We start from the raw sequence: 17,606 nt of genomic DNA on the forward strand, positions 1-17,606 counted from the left end.
TATCAAATTTAAAAATAATTTGTATTAATTTCAAAAAATATAAACATATAGGAGAAAGAGTTATATTCGCTGACTTTTGAATTATGAAAGCCTGAGCCTGAGCTAATTCATTTGTGCCCTGAGCTGATTCATTAGTGCCCTGCCCGTCCCCAGGTGGTCACACTCACACCTTGTTCACTTCTCACCTGCTCCCTGCTTCTTCTGGGCACACTCCATCCTCGAGTCGCGTGGTGCCTGGAACCTGTCCCCTGAATGTGTGCTCCCATCACTTTATAGTAATGTTTCTTATAGTACCTCTCAAAATGGAGGGGATATGATTATTAATCAGTTTGTCTTAAGTGCTTTTTTATGCATTAAAATATTTTTCTTATTTTAATGACATTTTATACTTCTAAAGAAATAATGCTTTTTAGCTTTTTATTGGTTAAGTATGATATTTAAGTATAATACTTATTTGAGAGGGATTACAAGACTAATAAAACTAATAACTAATAAAAATGTGGAGCAAAGCCTTGCCAAATCCTTTTGAGGCCATTTTTTCCCTTTGTTTTGCAGTGTTAAGAACATTATAGACGACCAGGAATTCTGGTCTTCCTGCGAGAGGGATTACAAGACTAATAAAACTAATAACTAATAAAAATGTGGAGCAAAGCCTTGCCAAATCCTTTTGAGGCCATTTTTCCCTTTGTTTTGCAGTGTTAAGAACATTATAGACGACCAGGAATTCTGGTCTTCCTGTATTCTTTCTGTTGTATATCAGTGCTTATACAGCTTTGGACTATCATTTTGCCATTTATAGTCAACTTATTTCTTTAACCCTTCCAATAGTCTGTATTTTTAGTGCACTGGTTGGTGTGAAGAAAAATTTCTCTTTCTATATACAGCACATCAGTTTCCATTTTTAGGGGGAAATCTAAGGAGTATGAAACAACACCTGTTTACTGTGGGTTAGAATTTTCTGAAAGTGGAACTCAGTTTTCGTCTCAGCAGTACAGATGTTTTAGGCCTGGGTTTGATTTTGGAGGTCGTCTAAACTCATTTTTGTTATACCTCTTTTCTGAAAAGTCAGCTTCTAAAGATCAGAAGCTGGCCAGTTAGCTCAGTTGGTTCGAGTGTGGTGCCAATAACACCAAGGTGTGGAGTTTGATCCCTGTACTGACCAGCAAAGACAAACAAAATACCTTTTAAGTAAAAGGAGAAAAGATAGGGAAAAAAAGGGGGGGAGGATAAAGAGGTAGAAAAAAGTCATATCGTACAACACAGAACACTTCTGTGAGAGAGTTTTTTCCTAGACACCAAGTAGCATTTCTGCATGTCCTCTGGTTCAGTTCTGACACTATCTACTTGGAGCATGAAGATCCTGCAGATTGAGGGTTCAGTACCACAAGACAGACCCCCCCCCATTCAGATGCCAGTCACAAGTAGTAGGTTGTTACCTGTACTTCTGACAGACTGGCTATAAGTTGGGGGTTTCTATGACCCCTTCCTTGGGTTTGGTTAATTTGCTAGAGCAGCTCCCAGAACTCAGGGAAACACTTTACTTATATGTACCCATTTATTATAAGGGATATTACAAAGGATACAGTTGAACAGCCAGATGAAGAGAAGCATGGGACAAGGTATGCGAGAGGAATGCGGAGCTTCCATGCCCTCGCCGGGCAAGCCATAGTCCAGGAACCACCACGTGTTAGCTATCCAGAAGCCCCATCTTTTGGGTTTTTATGAACCCTGTCCTTTTGGTTTTTTATGAAGGCTTCATTACATAAGCGTGATTGACTAAGTCGCTGGCTAGTGGTGATCAACTTAACCTTCAGCCCCTCTCCCCTCCCAGGAGGTTGGGGGTGGGGCTGAAAGTCTCAACACTTGAGTCCTACCTTAGACTTTCTGATGACTGGCCTCCATCCTGAAGCTACCTAGGGGCCACAGCCACCAGTCATCTCATTAGCCTGAAAGCCACTTCTTTCACTATAGAGATTCCAGGGGATTTAGGAGCTGCATGTCTAGAAATAAGGTTGAAGACCAAATATATATTTCAAAATGTCACAGCTTCCACCAGCTGCTTGGTGTGTGCCTTCCTCTGTCACTGAAGAGCAAGCCTTTCACACAGCAGGCGAGAGCACCCCCACTCTCTCTCTGCCACTGCTCTTAGGACTGTACATATTGTTATTTCTTTAAAGTGCAGTCATGTGTTCAGTATGGGGATACATTCTGAGAAATGCATCTTAGGCGATTTCATTGCATGACCATCACGGTGTACTTACACAAACCTAGAATGGTATGGCCTGCTACACACCTAGGCTGTATGGTGTAGCCTGTGGCTCCTAGGCTATAAACCTGTACAGCATGTTACTGTATTGGATGCTGTAGGCAATTGTAACACAATGGTAAGTATTTGTGTGTGTAAACATATCTAAACATAGAAAAGGTACAGTAAATACAGTATAAAAGATAGAAAATGGTATCTGTATAGGGCACTTAAAATAAATGGTGACTGCAGGACTGGAAGTTGCTCTGGGTGAGTGGTGAGTGAGTGTGAAGGCCCAGGACATTACCATGCAGTACTGTAGATTTTATACACACTGTACACTTAGGCTAGACTAAATTTATTTTTAAAAAAGTCAATTGTGCTACGTCACCATGGCTGTGATGTCATTAGAAGGTGGGAATTTTTCAGCTCCATTATGATCTTATGGGACCACTGTTATACGAAGGTACTTCCATGTGGAAAAATAGAATTAAAAGATAATGTAAATCTTTCCATGACCTTTTTGTAGTACCTTCATATATGCAGTCTCTCATTGACCGAAATGTCATTATATCTGTATTAAACAAAAGGTTTAGTGGGAAGTATGGTCGTGAATGCTGTGGTAGAAATGTGTGCACAGAGTGCTGGGCACAAAAGAAGGGACATGTGAGCAGCACTCAAGGTGGGGCAAGTGAGGCATTCCAGGTGGGGCTGCAGCTTGTACATAGGTGGGCAGTCTTGGGTGGGAATGATTTCTGCAGGTGCTTTAAGTACTTTGCAACTGCCATGCAGAGTATCTGTCTTAGGCTGGAGAAAAGATTGGACAGGGGGTCAGAACTTAGTTCATTAGGTACCTCTCATGCCATGCTGAAAGTTTACTCCATTTTTATACTGAAGGTGGAATAAATAATTGTACAGTTTTAAATAGGGGAATAGAATGATTATGTTTGCATTTAAGAAAGACTACCCTACAGGAAATGGAAGATGCATTGGAGGGTGACAGATTACAGATAAAGGAGATTAATTAGGGACTTCCTCCTGGTGGGAAATGATGGGACCCAGAACTCTGGCAGTAGAAGAGGGGCTTGGAGACTTGTGAGCTCATAGAAAGGACTTAAGAGACAATTAGATGTAAGGGCATTGGGAAGGAGGACAACTGGTAAGATTTCTGGGTGTCGGTCTTGGGTAAGTTGGTGAATAGAAGTGCTACTAAGTGAAATAAAGTCTAGAAGAAGGATTGAGAAGAAGTTGGTTTGAACATAATAAAGCATTTAAGTGGACATGTTCAACAAGCAGGTGGCTACATAGATACAGTTTAGAGATGAATTTGGGTTTGAGATAGAAATTTGGACATCATTCGTATTATAGGTTGTAAAAGCTGTGGATGGGAATGAGACCTCCTGGGTTGAGCTTATACTGAGAGGGAAAGAAGGCTGAGAAATAAGGAAACCTGTATATTATAATTTATAAAAGTCTCATTGAAATAATACCCTGTTTCTGGACTCAAGAATGCCCAGTTTAGAGTTCTGGGACTGGCTGACTCCTTCCTAGTCATGCTTCTGGGCCTCTTCGTAGAGCCTGATCGATTTCTAGCTCCCATTTGTAGTCCTCACCAAGTGACAGCTTGCGGCCAGTGCTGCTGCTTTCTTGTTTGGGCACATGTAACTTCTTTGAATGAGACTCTCATTCTAAGCACTGAAGTAGCCCATAAAGGATCATGAGTTTCAAAATTATACATAAGTTATTTCAACTTGAAATTTATATGAACCAAATATCTTGCAAAAGACTTTACTCAAGAGTAAAAAGTCATAGAACTATGATTCCACTAATGAAAAAGAGATATTTATGAAAGTAATTTAAAAATATGGGAAGGTTTAAATATATTGTTAGCCATTTATGTGTTGGAACACTAAGCAATCATTACATAATGTTTTTGAAGAATAATGACAGAAATGCTTATATTTTGTTAAAGGCAAAAGGGATACAAAAGTCTGTATGTGATATCCCATTTAAAAAATACATTTGTAGAAAAAAATCTAAAATGAATTACATAGTGAGGTAATTATTTTATTGAAGAAGCATAATTTTTTTCTATTTCAGCTAATCTTCCAGTGCCAACGATTGCAGCAATAGATGGACTTGCTTTAGGTGGTGGTCTTGAGCTGGCTCTAGCATGTGATATTCGAGTAGCAGGTGAGAATTAATCCTACTGAAAACATCATTTTTAAAAAATGGAGTTTGTGTTTACTCTTCAGATAACTCCAAACATTTTGTTCTGTTTCCTGTTCAGTAGAACATTTTTTAAAAGTCACCTGTGGGCTTAATGAGTATTTAAAATTCCCCATTAAGGAAACAGTCTTTTGTTGTTTCTTACTCAGTAGGAAAAGAAACCAGGAGTTGGGTGAGGCAGAACTGAGTTTGAATCTTAGGTCCTGCCCTTTTTAGACCGTTCCCTCCTCTCTAAAATGGGGGAAATGACTGTTGATATTGTGAAGATTAAGTGAATTAATCTCTGGATGTGCTTAGTTTAAGCACTTAGTTACCATTAGCTACAATAATAGTAACTTAATCTCTTTGAAATTCACTTTCTTCCTGAATGCTTTTCTGAGGATTGTATGAGGCGATTATATAAAAATAATGAAAGCAATTAGTGCAAACCGCTTACTGAGTGCTGTGCTGTGCACCTGACATGTACTCATGCACGCAGTCTGCCTAGCAACCCTATGAGCAGGTACTTTGGGGTACAGGAGGAAGTTCGAGCAGGGAGAGGGAAAGTAAAAAGTCCAGAAGAAGTGACGGAGCTGGGATTTGAACCCAAGCCATCTCGCAGCATAGCCCACCCTCCTGTTATCCTCCTGGAGCAGTACATACTGATCTGCTGTACATGGCACACACAGACACACACACACACACACACACGGAGTGAGAGAGTGCGTGTGTACATACTGATCTGCTGTACACGGCACACACACACACAGAGTGACAGAGTACATGTGTACACGCATACGTGTGCCTTAGCCCTGCCTGTATCCTTGGGCTCCGGGACCAAGAACTGGGCAAAGCAGATGGCACAGCATTGCCACTATTTTCCCCCGGTTTCCACTGTCACTTCCAGTGTGACAGCATGTCAACGTAATTCAGCTTTTAATAGTTTTATGTGACTTTCTTGGGGTTTGTGGTTGCTAGTTCATGCCTACTTTTTCTTCCTGTTTACTTTAGGTTCCTATTTTCTTTCTTTTTCTTTTCTTTTTTTTTTTTGGTCCTTTTTGAGACCGGCCGCACCGTGCTCAGCCAGTGAGTGCTGTGAGCGCACCGGTCATCCCTATATAGGATCCGAACTCACGGCGGGAGTGCTGCCGCGCTCCCAGCGCCGCACCCTCCCGAGTGCGCCATGGGCTCGGCCCAGTTCCTATTTTCTTTTGATGAAATCATTGGGTTTTAAATTGAAAAGCTAAGGTGCATTTAATCCATTTCTGAAAGAATGCAGGTTCTGGAAATTAGGAAATGGTAAATAGTCTGAGTACATTTGAATATACAAATGAAGAAATAATTAAGATGTTTTAAAGTACTTGTGAAAATAAACATGAAAGGAGGAACCCAGTTCAGCTGTCAGAACAGTAAAACCATTTGTCAGAAAGTAAGTAGAGACTTGGTTTTGAAGAGCTGCCATATCTGATATGATACATTAAGCTGTTTGATCTGGGGGACTCTTCAGGCAGCTAAAGAATTCATACTTGTCAGACACAGCCTCTCTCCTGATCCTAGATAATTAATGGGATCTCAGCCTTCAGATATGAGTTGCCAATATCAGGCAATAATGTAGTACAGCCTTTGTCTTTCTGCATCAAAAATTAATTCACTGCCAAGCAATTTTAACAGAAAATGTGACTCTCCCAATGTATGTCATTAAGAATGTTTACTCATTTCCATAACTAAGTGCCTTTTGAAGTGATTTTTTAAAAAATTTGTGACATAAATTTAATTAGTAAATAGTATTTTTAGTGTATCTTATTTTACTAACTTTGTGAAGTCTTCATATTTGGGCCGGCCCGGTGGCACACTGGATAAGTGCGCTGCTTGCGAAGCGCGGCGGCGCTCCCGCCCGCGGGTTCGGATCCCACATACAGACCGGTTCCCGCTCACTGGCTGAGCGAGGCGCGGGAGCAACGCCGAGGGTTGCGATCCCATTGCCGGTCCCCGGTCCGGTACGGGGGCAACACTGAGGGTTGCGATCCGTTGCCGGACACGGAAAAAGACAAAAGACAAAAAAAAAAAGTCTTCATATTTGAATTTAGCGATATGAGTGTTACTTAATTTTCTTTTTTTCTTTTTAGCTTCTTCTGCAAAAATGGGCCTGGTTGAAACAAAGCTGGCAATTATTCCTGGTGGAGGTATGAGTTGTTCCTGCCCATCTTTCAGTACCCTTGATTTGTTCCCAGAAACGGTGTAAGGCAAAATCATGTTAATTCGAAAGGAAACATTTTTGGTGAAGAGACTAATGTTGTGTTGCTTTTGCTCCTCTAGCCAAGTCCCTACTCAAAATGTGTTCTTTTTTAGCTTATGTAGACAGTGAAGATAGTAATTACATTGGCTGTTGCTTTCTTTTTATACTGTCTTCTTTGCCTTTCTATATTATTTCTTAAGTTTTAAATGATTGTTCTGGTCACATTATCATCACCATTTGGATCTATTTTCTTAAAGGATTGCACAGGTATTTTGAAACTTTTCCATGTACATTTAGATGTGTGCATTCTCACTAAGAGCTTCATGCCTATGGTCAGACCCTGAATGGGGGAGGAGAGAGGGCTTCCCGGGCTTTTTGCCATCTTTCTTGTGTTTCTGTGCAGCAGGGCAAAGGTTGGGATTAATTTGTAGCCTGAATTTGGAATTAAAGCGGTATGGTTTCTTCTGTTCCTACGAAAAAAGTAGGTGAGCTTCTTCTGTTGGAAGAGTCATTAAGAAAGCACCTTTCCAACATTGATAGTGAAATCTTGCATCACCCAATAAATCTGAAATTTTTGCTGGTTTGGTTCAGAGAACTTGGAGATATTTCCAGTTGGTAAAGTTGTTCTTAATTTAAGGATGTGCGTGTTATAGTAACTTTCTGTATTAGTCCGTTTTGTGTTGCTGTAACGGAATACCTTAGACTAGGTAATTTATAAAGGAAAGAGGTTTATTTGACTCATTATTCTTGGGTAGCTGCATCTGGCGTGGGTCTTAGGCTGCTTCTACTCATGGAGGAAAGTACAGGCAGTCAGTGGGTGCTAGGAGATTACATGGCGGGAGGAAGAGAGAGAGAGAGAGAGAGAGAGAGAGAGGGAGGAGTGGAGAGGAGGCGTAGGCTCCTTTTAACCACCAGCTTTGAGGCACTCCCTCTCCCCCACCAGGGCCTTCATCTACTTACGAAGGATCCACCACAAGGATCCTCACAACACTGCCACATTCGGGATCAGATTTCAACTTGAGCTTTGGGTGGGCAAACATATCTAAACTGTGTCACCTTCCTTGGTAGCTTTTGCATATCACGAGTGATAACTTGTTAGTGTATCACTTATAAATGATAACTTATTAGTGTATGAATGAAATATCAGTAACAAGGTAAGAATTAAAAGACGATGTTGAACATGGCAGACATGTTTGCATATGAATGGGTTAAAATTATATGTTTAACCTTATCATTATAAGATTATCCTGGTTAGGATGTGTAGGTAGAAGTGAAAACTTAAGTTACAGTGAATTTGAAGAATACCCAGGTCAGTGTATAAAACTTACTATGTTTTTTACTTAGGTAATCCACAAAAATGTTATTCTTGTAGGCTAAAAGCATTTGATATCTACCTGTTCTACCATGCCTGCCTTTTTCACAGTGACTAATGAAAACACTAGAAGGATTTATAAAAAAATGGATCCACTTGACGGGCCGGCCTGTGGCTCACTCGGGAGAGTGCAATGCTGATAACACCAAGGCCATGAGTTCGGATCCCATACAGGGATGGCCGGTTTGCTCACTGGGTGAGCGTGGTGCTGACAACACCAAGTCAAGGGTTAAGATCCCCTTACCGGTCATCTTTAAAAAAAAAAAGGATCCACTTGAAAACAATTATCAGATAACTAATATGTGAAAAAAAACTACTAAAAAGGATGACATGACATGTTACTGAAATATTATTAAGTAAGGATTTATTGGTAATTAGGATATATCTAATCCTAGGAAGATAGTGGCTGTGGTGGGTTGAATGATGCCCTTCATCCCCCACCCCCCAAAATGTGTCAGCCTGGAACCTGTGAATGTGACCTTATTTAGTAAAAGGGTCTTTGCGGATGAAATTAAGATCATTCTGTATTATCTGAGTGAGCCTTAAATCCAATGACAAGTGTCCTTATAAGGAAGAAGAGAAGACACAGACAGGAAGAGAGGGTGATATGATGTCAGAGAGTGGAGTAATGCAGTGACAGGCCAGGGACGCCAGGGTTGCCATTGGACCACTGGAGACCAGGGAGAAAGGCATGGGACGGATTCTCCCTCCGAGTGTCCAGAAGGAACCAGTTCTGCCAACACCTTGATTTCAGACTGCTGGGCTCCAGAACTCTGAGAGAGTAAATGTCTGTTGTTTAGAGCCACTAAGTTTGTGGTGATTTGTTACAGCCGCCTTAGGAAACTTAATGCAATGACATTTAAAAACAGTTTTTAGGTGGCTGGCTGGTAAGGGGATCCGAGCCCTTGACCTTTGTGTTTATAACACTGCGCTCTAAACAACTGAACTAACTGGCCAGCCCCTTAATACAACGACTTTTTAATGATGTTTAAAAGTTTTTTTTGAACGGGGGTGGGCAGATTATTAGGTGGCAGAGATTGGGGGTGGGATGAAGAGGAACTTGGTAATTTGGATATTTACTGTGTCTTAAATATGAAATATTTTGTATTAAAACCACCAGAAGGTAGAATGGTTATATGAGAGTACTGTTAGGTTTGATTAGGTGAAAAAAGATTGATTCTACTACTGAAAAGAGGATGATGGCTTTAATTCATTTCGTCTTCTCTCATGAACTTGCTGCACCATGCCATATGAGGTCTAGAAATTAGAATTTTTTTCCCAATATACTTAACTTCTCCAGGATCCTCTTCAATAGTGGATCCAAACCCACTTTTTACAGATTTGATTGAATTTGGACTACAAATTGTCATGAATAGAAATATTTTTCTAATTTTTATTAAACGAATTTGTCATAAAAATCAGAATGCTTTACTTAACATTTTCCCATCTATTTTATAGGATGGTTTTCTGTTTTTTTGTTTGTTTCCTAAGTGAGTCTTAGGAAGACAAGTTGCATCTTTAATAACATGAAGCTTTCTAGTACATAGTTCATAGCATGCTGCGTAGCATTGAATTTTTTATTGGAAATGAATCTGAGGGCCGACCCCGTGGCTCACTCGGGAGAGTGCGGCGCTGGGAGCACAGCGGCGCTCCCTCCGTGGGTTTGGATCCTATATAGGGATGGCCGGTGCGCTCACTGGCTGAGCGCGGTGCTGGCGACACCAAGCCAATGGTTGCAATCCCCTTACCAGTCACACACACACAAAAAAGAAATGAATCTGATTCCGTATGAAGCCACATATTCATATTTACATAAAAAGAGATACACACAGAATTTTTGGTGCACTTTCACTTTAGTATTGTGGTTCTTAAAGTTCCCCAGGTAAAGTTTGTTTTTTTAAGCAGCAGAGCAGTTTATTTTAAATAAGAGCAGTTATTTTGTATATTACCTAAAAGAGCTATTCTGAAATTTTTATATAGAAAAATCTTCTGCTCAGTCCACAGAAGATTTTTAAGAAATCTGTAGGTATTTTTGCCATCTCCATTTCTTCTCTTTCCTTTCCTTTTGTCATAGTTGACCCTCATATGAAAAGACTGTTTTAAGCTGTTTTTAAATTGTCGAATTTTGCCATGCCTAAAATGATCTCCTAGATGTCCTCCTTTTGGCTGTAAGCATTTCTGTTAACTGTTATCACGGATACAGTAGACTACGCTTACGTCTTCTTCCTTCTTGGTGGGTCTCTTGGTTAAAAGAAGACGCATCCCTTGCTTCACCGTCATGGCAGCAGCCAGGGGTTCGACGTCCTGGGCAGGCCTGGCTGTCCCTAGGGAGCCCTGCCTTACCGTCAGCTGTGTCTTTTCAGCTGCTGACCACAAAAGACGGATAGAAAATAAGTAGGGAGAATATTGTGGGAAAAGTAAATGCTTCATTTTCTTTTTTAATATTATGGGGGAAGTGAATATCTTTGGGTAAGATATATGAATTGCAGCCAGTCTAGAAAATACGGGTGTTATAAGTCTGACAAATAATGCTCCCCTACGTTATTACAGGTCTGGGAAGCATTTGAAAGTTAATCCAAGTGAAACTGTACCTCCCGTGTGAATTTACTGTGTATTGGATGAAGACAAAAGAGTTAACATGATGCTACTGGTTGTCATGTCGTCACTTCTGCTCTTCCTACGTTATTACAGGTCTGGGAAGCATTTGAAAGTTAATCCAAGTGAAACTGTACCTCCCGTGTGAATTTACTGTGTATGGATGAAGACAAAAGAGTTAACATGATGCTACTGGTTGTCATGTCGTCACTTCTGCTCTTCTGTGACAATGGTTTACAAGGAACAGTTTATCAGAAACTAGTGTTTAGTGTTTTTTTGTTTGTTTTCTATACTTAAACTTGAGTCTGAATAGCAATACAGTTGTTTTTAAGGTGTGCTTTATAAATAAAAAGATAAGTTCAACTAGAAAATAACTGTTTTGGAGAGATAGTATGTTCCTCATTAACATGAGCATCAGTGGAATACTGTTATACAGTTTTTAAATTAGAATTCTCAATTTCAGTTTTTATTAGAAAGGATATTGTTTAGTTTCAACTGACTGTACTAAAAGTATAGTTTAATGAAAAGAAAGGTGTGAAGGAATGTAGAAACATTTAAATAAAACTGAACTTTCTCAAATAGTAATTATATCAGATATAATTAAAAGACTAATTGACTGTCAAATACTTAAACCAGTATTTTTATTTGTAATGTATATATTTTATTACAAACAAATATTATAGAATACAAAGTTCAATGCTATTGATTTATAGCACTAGCCATTTTAAAAATAATTAAAACTGTTACCTCAGAACCTTGCTATAATATTCTAAGATATTTTGGGCATTTTTGTACTATATATAGCCCTAGTCTGTTCTCCAATATTCTTACCTTTAAGAAAGCATTTTCAGCCTCCTATCTTCTTCCCAACTGGGAGAATATGCAAATATTACAAAATAAAATTCTCTTTTAAAAATATTTTCTAAAGAAATACCACTCTTTAACACATTTATAAGAACTGAATAGAATAAGTTCAGATCATTAATATCTGTTTGACAGTTTGGGAAATTTCTTTAAATTTACACAGAAAGTAGCAGCAGATTACTTCATTTCTGGCCTTTATTCTTGTCTGTTCTACTGGAGGATTTGGGGATTGTGTCAAGAAACCTTGTAACCTAAGGTAACTGTTAAGACTTTTGGCTTGAGTGTACACCACGTGGTCAAGATGCTAGGTATTTCTACTGCTCTTTGGGTTCTTTTTATTTCCCCCCCAACTTTTTGGGCAGGTGTGAAGTTTTCAAGCTTTAGGAAATCTCAAAGGTAGTAAAATGCACATCTGTATACCCTTTACCAAAGTCTATCCCTTCCCTTCCTTTTCTCTTTCCACTCTCTCTCAGAACCCTTTCAAAGTAAGCTGCATTGTCATAACACGGTGAACCTTTTAATATTTCAGCATGAGTTTCCTAAGAATAAGAATGGCTTCATATAATCACAATACTATCATCGCACCTAATATATGTTACTTTAGTAAGTGGTGTCATTTAATATATGATCCACATCCAGAACTCTCCAGTTGTCTGTAGATATTTTTGTTTTGCTTTTCCAATCCAGGATCCAGTTTTGCATTTGGTCAGATCTATGATTTTTTCACATCTAGAAGAGTCCCCCATATCTTTTTTTTTAATAACACTGATTTTTTGGTCACTGTTTTGTTTTTCCCTCGCCAGGGTGAGGGATTTGGGGGCATTACTGTACATTTTTATAGGCTGTGTTTAGCAATAAGGCATGTTTTCCATGAACTCTCTTTTAAGGTGTGTCTGTGACATAATGATGGATTTTTAAATCCTGCTACTGAATGTTGTCTTAAATACAGTAGTCATTTTGGTAAACTTTTGTTTATAATCTTTGTTGTAACCCTCTAAGAAATTACATCAGAATCTGAGCTTATTCTTTTGAATATCCTTAGCAATGACGCATTTTTATCCTGTGAGGATGAATTTGATCTTCATAAATAGCAAACTCTGTGCCAAATCTGATTAATAAGGTCATACTATTTCAGGAAGAAGAAAAGTACAACAAAAATAAGACTGATTTTCTTAAGTGGCTCATATAATATCAAGCATTTTACCAGTGTTGAGAACAGTGGACAGCATTGAAGGGGTTAGTGCAGCGCTTCCTGAAGTTATTTCCTTAGAAGCTGTCACTCATGCAGCTCTCTGAAGTCTAGTGTATTTATTAACATACCTCATGTGCACACTCTGCAAAGCCTCATTTCTTTATACGTTAAAATGGAGTTTAGTAACCATTCTTTATATTTAGTTAGGGTGTTTGGGGAGTGATTTGTCGCCTTCCTGCCCTGTGCAGGCCATTTTGTTAGTTGCTATAGAGGAAACAGATATATGTAGGAGTTAACAGTGCTCCATGTAAAATCTGGTAGGAGACATTAAACATGTGTACAAGTATCATAACTGCCCTCTCATAACGTTATTGTAATCAGACAGGCGTAAGGCAATATAAACTGAGAATCATTAGTTTAGAGAAGATAGTGTGGATTCTGTCAGCCCTCATGTAGGAAGAATCAAGAGATCTTAGTTGACAAGGCCTATAACGTGGGTCCCTGGCTACTTCTCTGACCGCAGCTCCTACCACTGCTCCCCTTGCTCACAAACTGTGTTCCAGGCATATTTATTCACTGAACTTAGCAAACATTTGTTGAGTTGTGCACTGATGTAGACCTTGGGGATGCAGCTGTGAACAGACAAGGAAAAATCCCCACTACCATGAACCTTACATTCTAGCACAAGAACAGTGGACATGGCAAAGGGTAAGTTGAATGTTATGGTAGAAGTGGAAAGGGAAGGGGTCGGAGGAGGGGTTGAGTTTGCACTTTAAAACAGGGAGGTCAGAGCAATCCTCATGGAGAAGGTAACATCAGAGTTAAGACTTAAAGGGAGTAGAGGAAATTAGTCATACAGATGGGAGGAAGAATATTTCAGGCAGAGGTAACACCCAGTAAAAAGGGCTTGAAAAATCACTGCAGAGAGGAGGAGGCGGAGCAGAGTGATAGGAGGAGGTATGTCAGAGAAGCAGCGGGGCAGTCAGATCATAGAGATGTCACAACCACTGTTAGGACTCTAGCTTTTACGCTGGGTGAGAAAGTTTATCTGCAGACGGGTGACATGCTCTTAGATTTTTTTTTTTTTTCCTTTTTGTCTTTTTTACTGACCGGCAACGGGATCACAACCCTCAGTGTCGCGCCCGTACCGGGGACCGGCAACGGGATCACAACCCTCGGTGTTGCGCCCGCACCACGCTCAGCCAGTGAGTGGGAACCGGTCTCCACATGGGATCCGAACCCTCGGTGGGAGTGCCGCCGCGCTCTCAAGTGGCGCACTCTCCAGTTCGCCACCAGGCCAGCCCACTCTTAGATTTTTGAAGATTCATTGTGATCATTGTGCTGAGAGTAGGCAATCGTAGAGCCAAATTAGAAGCAGGAAGCCTGTCCTGCTAGGAGCCTGTTGCTGTGGCGTGCGATGGGGCTTGGACTGGGGCAGGAGTGCTGGAGTAGTGGGATGTGGTTCAACTCTGGGTATCTTTTAAAGATGGAGCCTAGAAAATCTCTTGACACATTGGATGGGGAGCATAAGAGACAGGGAGGCGTAAAGAATAAGTCCATGCATTCTGGTGGTGCAGCTGAAAACAGAAATTGCCTCCTACTGTGATAACGGAAAGCTGTGAAAAAAGTAGGCTTGGAAACAACAATCAAGAATATTGTTTTGGGCATGTTTGGTAAAAAATGATCATTAAACATCCAAGCGCAGTGTTAATCAAGTAGACTGTTACACAAAAGTGAAGTTTAGGAGAGTGGTCTGGGCTGAAAATAAAAATGTACAGTTCATAATTGGCATCCACTGGCCTGTTCAAAGGCATCCTGAAGCCCAGAAGGAGACACTGGTGCAAACAGAGAACTCCAGGAGGATCTCTCTAGTTCAGGCTTGAGAAACTGGGAAACAAATTTGCTCATAGTGTTAGCAGTGGCAGCTGGGACCCAAATCACCAGAAATTCTGGAGAAGGGAAATGCCTTCTTCAGTCAGAAGAGCTGTGGTCTCTAGACGGTGGGGTAGATCCCCGTTGCTTTATTTTTACTTACCTTTCCACCTTTTGGCCTTGGACACTAACATAGTCATTGGAAGTCCAAGACAGAGCACGATAAATATAACCTTAAAGTTCTGGCCAGAGGACCAAAAAGGGGACACCCAAGGGAGCCAAAAAGTGCCAGAGAGAAGGTGAAGAGAAAGGACTCAGGGAAGTGACTCCATAAAGTTGTTTAAGAATTCCTGGACTCACTCCAGCACCACGCATGTGTGTCTGTGATGCGAAGTAGGAGACCAAGCACTTTGAGGGCTGGACTAAGAGGTGGACCACTGCTGAGATCCAGCCCTGTCCAAAGGCTTCGAAACAGCAAATGCTGAAACCACAGTCCACACAAGGCTAGTTGGAATCTGCGGCCTGATTCCAGTCCAGGCCAAAATTACTCAGCATATGAAGAAGCAAGAAAATCTCAACTTGCATGGGAGAAAACGATCAGCTGATGCCAACCAGGGTGACAAAGGTGTTGGAATCATCTGACGAAGATTTTAAAGCCGCTCTCACAGAAGTGCTCCAGGAAGTAAGGGTGGAATTACTCAGCATATGAAGAAGCAAGAAAATCTCAACTTGCATGGGAGAAAACGATCAGCTGATGCCAACCAGGGTGACAGAGGTGCTGGAATCATCTGACGAAGATTTTAAAGCCGCTCTCACAGAAGTGCTCCAGGAAGTAAGGGTGAACAGTTTCAGTCCTCTCCTATACACCCTTTTGGGAAGGGAAGGACTTCTGCCCTAGGGTTAGGGGGATGGCCAAACCCATGACACCTGGCACTGGACACATGTGGTTGACAGCAATTTATTAGTCATATAGACTCCTAGCCCAAAGAAGGGTGACCCCACATTACACAGGGCCACTCAGGCAGCGTGAACAGGCCCGCTGTGGTGTCAAGAGGGTGATGTGCCCCCTGGGTCCTGCTGGAGGATGTGATTTGCTTGTGGAGATAATTCTGTGGGCTGGCAGGGCACCAAAACCTGCTATCCAGGACAAGGTAGGAACTGCGCCTTGGCCCCCCGATGAAGAGGGCTATTTGTTTAGGGGACCTTATCATGGGAGCCGTTGGGAGGGGACTCATAGGTAGGCCACTTGTGGGCCTCCCGGTTTCCCTAGATGTTAAGGTAACACATAACATTGGACCTTAATTTTAGGCCGTATACCACATGAGGACTCTTGAAAGAAATGAAAATATAGAAAGTCTCAGAAAATAAATAAAAGATATAAAGTACCAACAAATAAAAATTCTAGGACTAAAACATCTAATAGCAAAATAAAAACACACTGGATGGACTGATCTGCAGAGCAGAGATGACAAAAGAGAGTGAGTGAACTTAAAGATAGATCAATAAAAATTATTCAGTCTGAACAACGGAGGGGGAAAAAAGACTGAACCTCAGAAACCCTGTGGGATATTCTGAAGATTTAAGATTTGTGTCTCAAGAGTTTCAGGAGAGGTGAAAGGGTGTTTCAGAGAAATTTAAAAAATGAAGAAGTAATGACTGAACAATTTCCAAATTTGGTGAAAGACACAAACATAGGATTTAAGAAGCTAAGTGAACACAAGCAAGATTAGCTCAAAGAAATTCATGACCAGACACATCATAATCAAACTGCTTAGAATTAAAGGCCCCCCACCCCACCCTAGTCTTTCAAGTTAGAGGTAAGAGCCATTGTTTATAGGAAAATGATGATTTGAATAGACTGTAGTTTCCTCATCAGAAGTGGAACAACATTTCTAAAGTGCTGAAAGAAAAGAACTGTCAACCTGGAATTTTACGGCCAGAGAAAATTATCCTTTAAGGATGAAGGTGAAGTAAGGACATTCTCAGGTTAAGGAAAAATTAATAGAATGCATTGCCTGCCGACCCAGTGTGTTATTGGTTAAAGATGGGCACAGTGATCAGTGGAGCACCATAGAATCCAGAAACAGACCCACACAAAAAAGGCCAGGTGATATTTGACAAAGGAGAGTATGCTGTTGGAAAAACTAGACTTTCCTATGCAAAACATAATTAAAAAGAGCCTCAATTTAAATCTCATAGTTTGTGCAAAAATTACCTCAAAATAGATTATAAATGTAAAAGTGTACAAATTTTTGAAGCTTCATGAAGTCAGAGGCGCTCTCTCATGTTCCCCAGAGTATGAGAGCAAGGGGCATGGCCCGCTGACAGGTGCTCAGTCAGTATTATTAAATGTGTGAATTACTGCTCCAGGAGAAGGTAGAATGAAGTTAACTTCAAAGAGTGGTTACACAAAGTAGATTGGAGAATTAATATTATAGGAATATGTTATTTACTTGAATTGCATGTTTTCTTCGTTAAAATTAGCTTTAGTGTTTAATATGTCCAAGTTATGTAAGTAAGGAAATCTAATTACTTGGTGACTTTGATTCCAAGTATTTTGACTTCCTCCTTATACCTTCAAATTGATGTCAGTGTCTACTGTCCTAATTTTTAATTTTTTTCTTTGTTGTTTAATTAGTTAACTTGGTATTTTAAAAAAACTGATTATTTTGTGAGTAGCATATTACCTTCCTGTTGTCCAGCTATAATCAAGGTAGCCTTATTTGCATTTCTAAATGCTGTAGTACTTACTTTATGTATCAAATAAACTGCCTTTTAATGGGGATATTCAGGTCATTTGTCTTTAGTGATTGTTGATATTGTTATGTTTAAATCTCTCCTTTTCTTATTTTTTTTTTATTTATTCCATCTGTTTTGTTCCCATTTTCCTTTTCTGCCATCATTTGGATTAATTGAATATTTTGTATGATTCTATTTTATTTTCTTTTTAAGTTTACATACTGTTACCCTTCATGTTATTAAGTTGTCTTAGAGTATATACTGTACATCTTCAATTATGATA

General features: G+C 40.1%; 1 protein-coding gene across 1 annotated transcript in view; it reads left to right on the forward strand.

Moving 5' to 3' along the window:
• Positions 1–17,606, forward strand: part of AUH (AU RNA binding protein/enoyl-CoA hydratase) — a 171,315-nt gene that overhangs the window by 79,269 nt on the left and 74,440 nt on the right. Inside the window, exons 6-7 of the mRNA XM_008566156.1 lie at positions 4,346–4,438; positions 6,580–6,636. Of these exons, the coding sequence (XP_008564378.1) occupies positions 4,346–4,438; positions 6,580–6,636 (150 nt within the window). The remainder of the gene's footprint in view (positions 1–4,345; positions 4,439–6,579; positions 6,637–17,606) is intronic.

The sequence above is a fragment of the Galeopterus variegatus genome, unplaced genomic scaffold, assembly GCF_000696425.1.
Source record: "Galeopterus variegatus unplaced genomic scaffold, G_variegatus-3.0.2 Scaffold225, whole genome shotgun sequence".
NCBI lineage: Eukaryota > Metazoa > Chordata > Mammalia > Dermoptera > Cynocephalidae > Galeopterus > Galeopterus variegatus.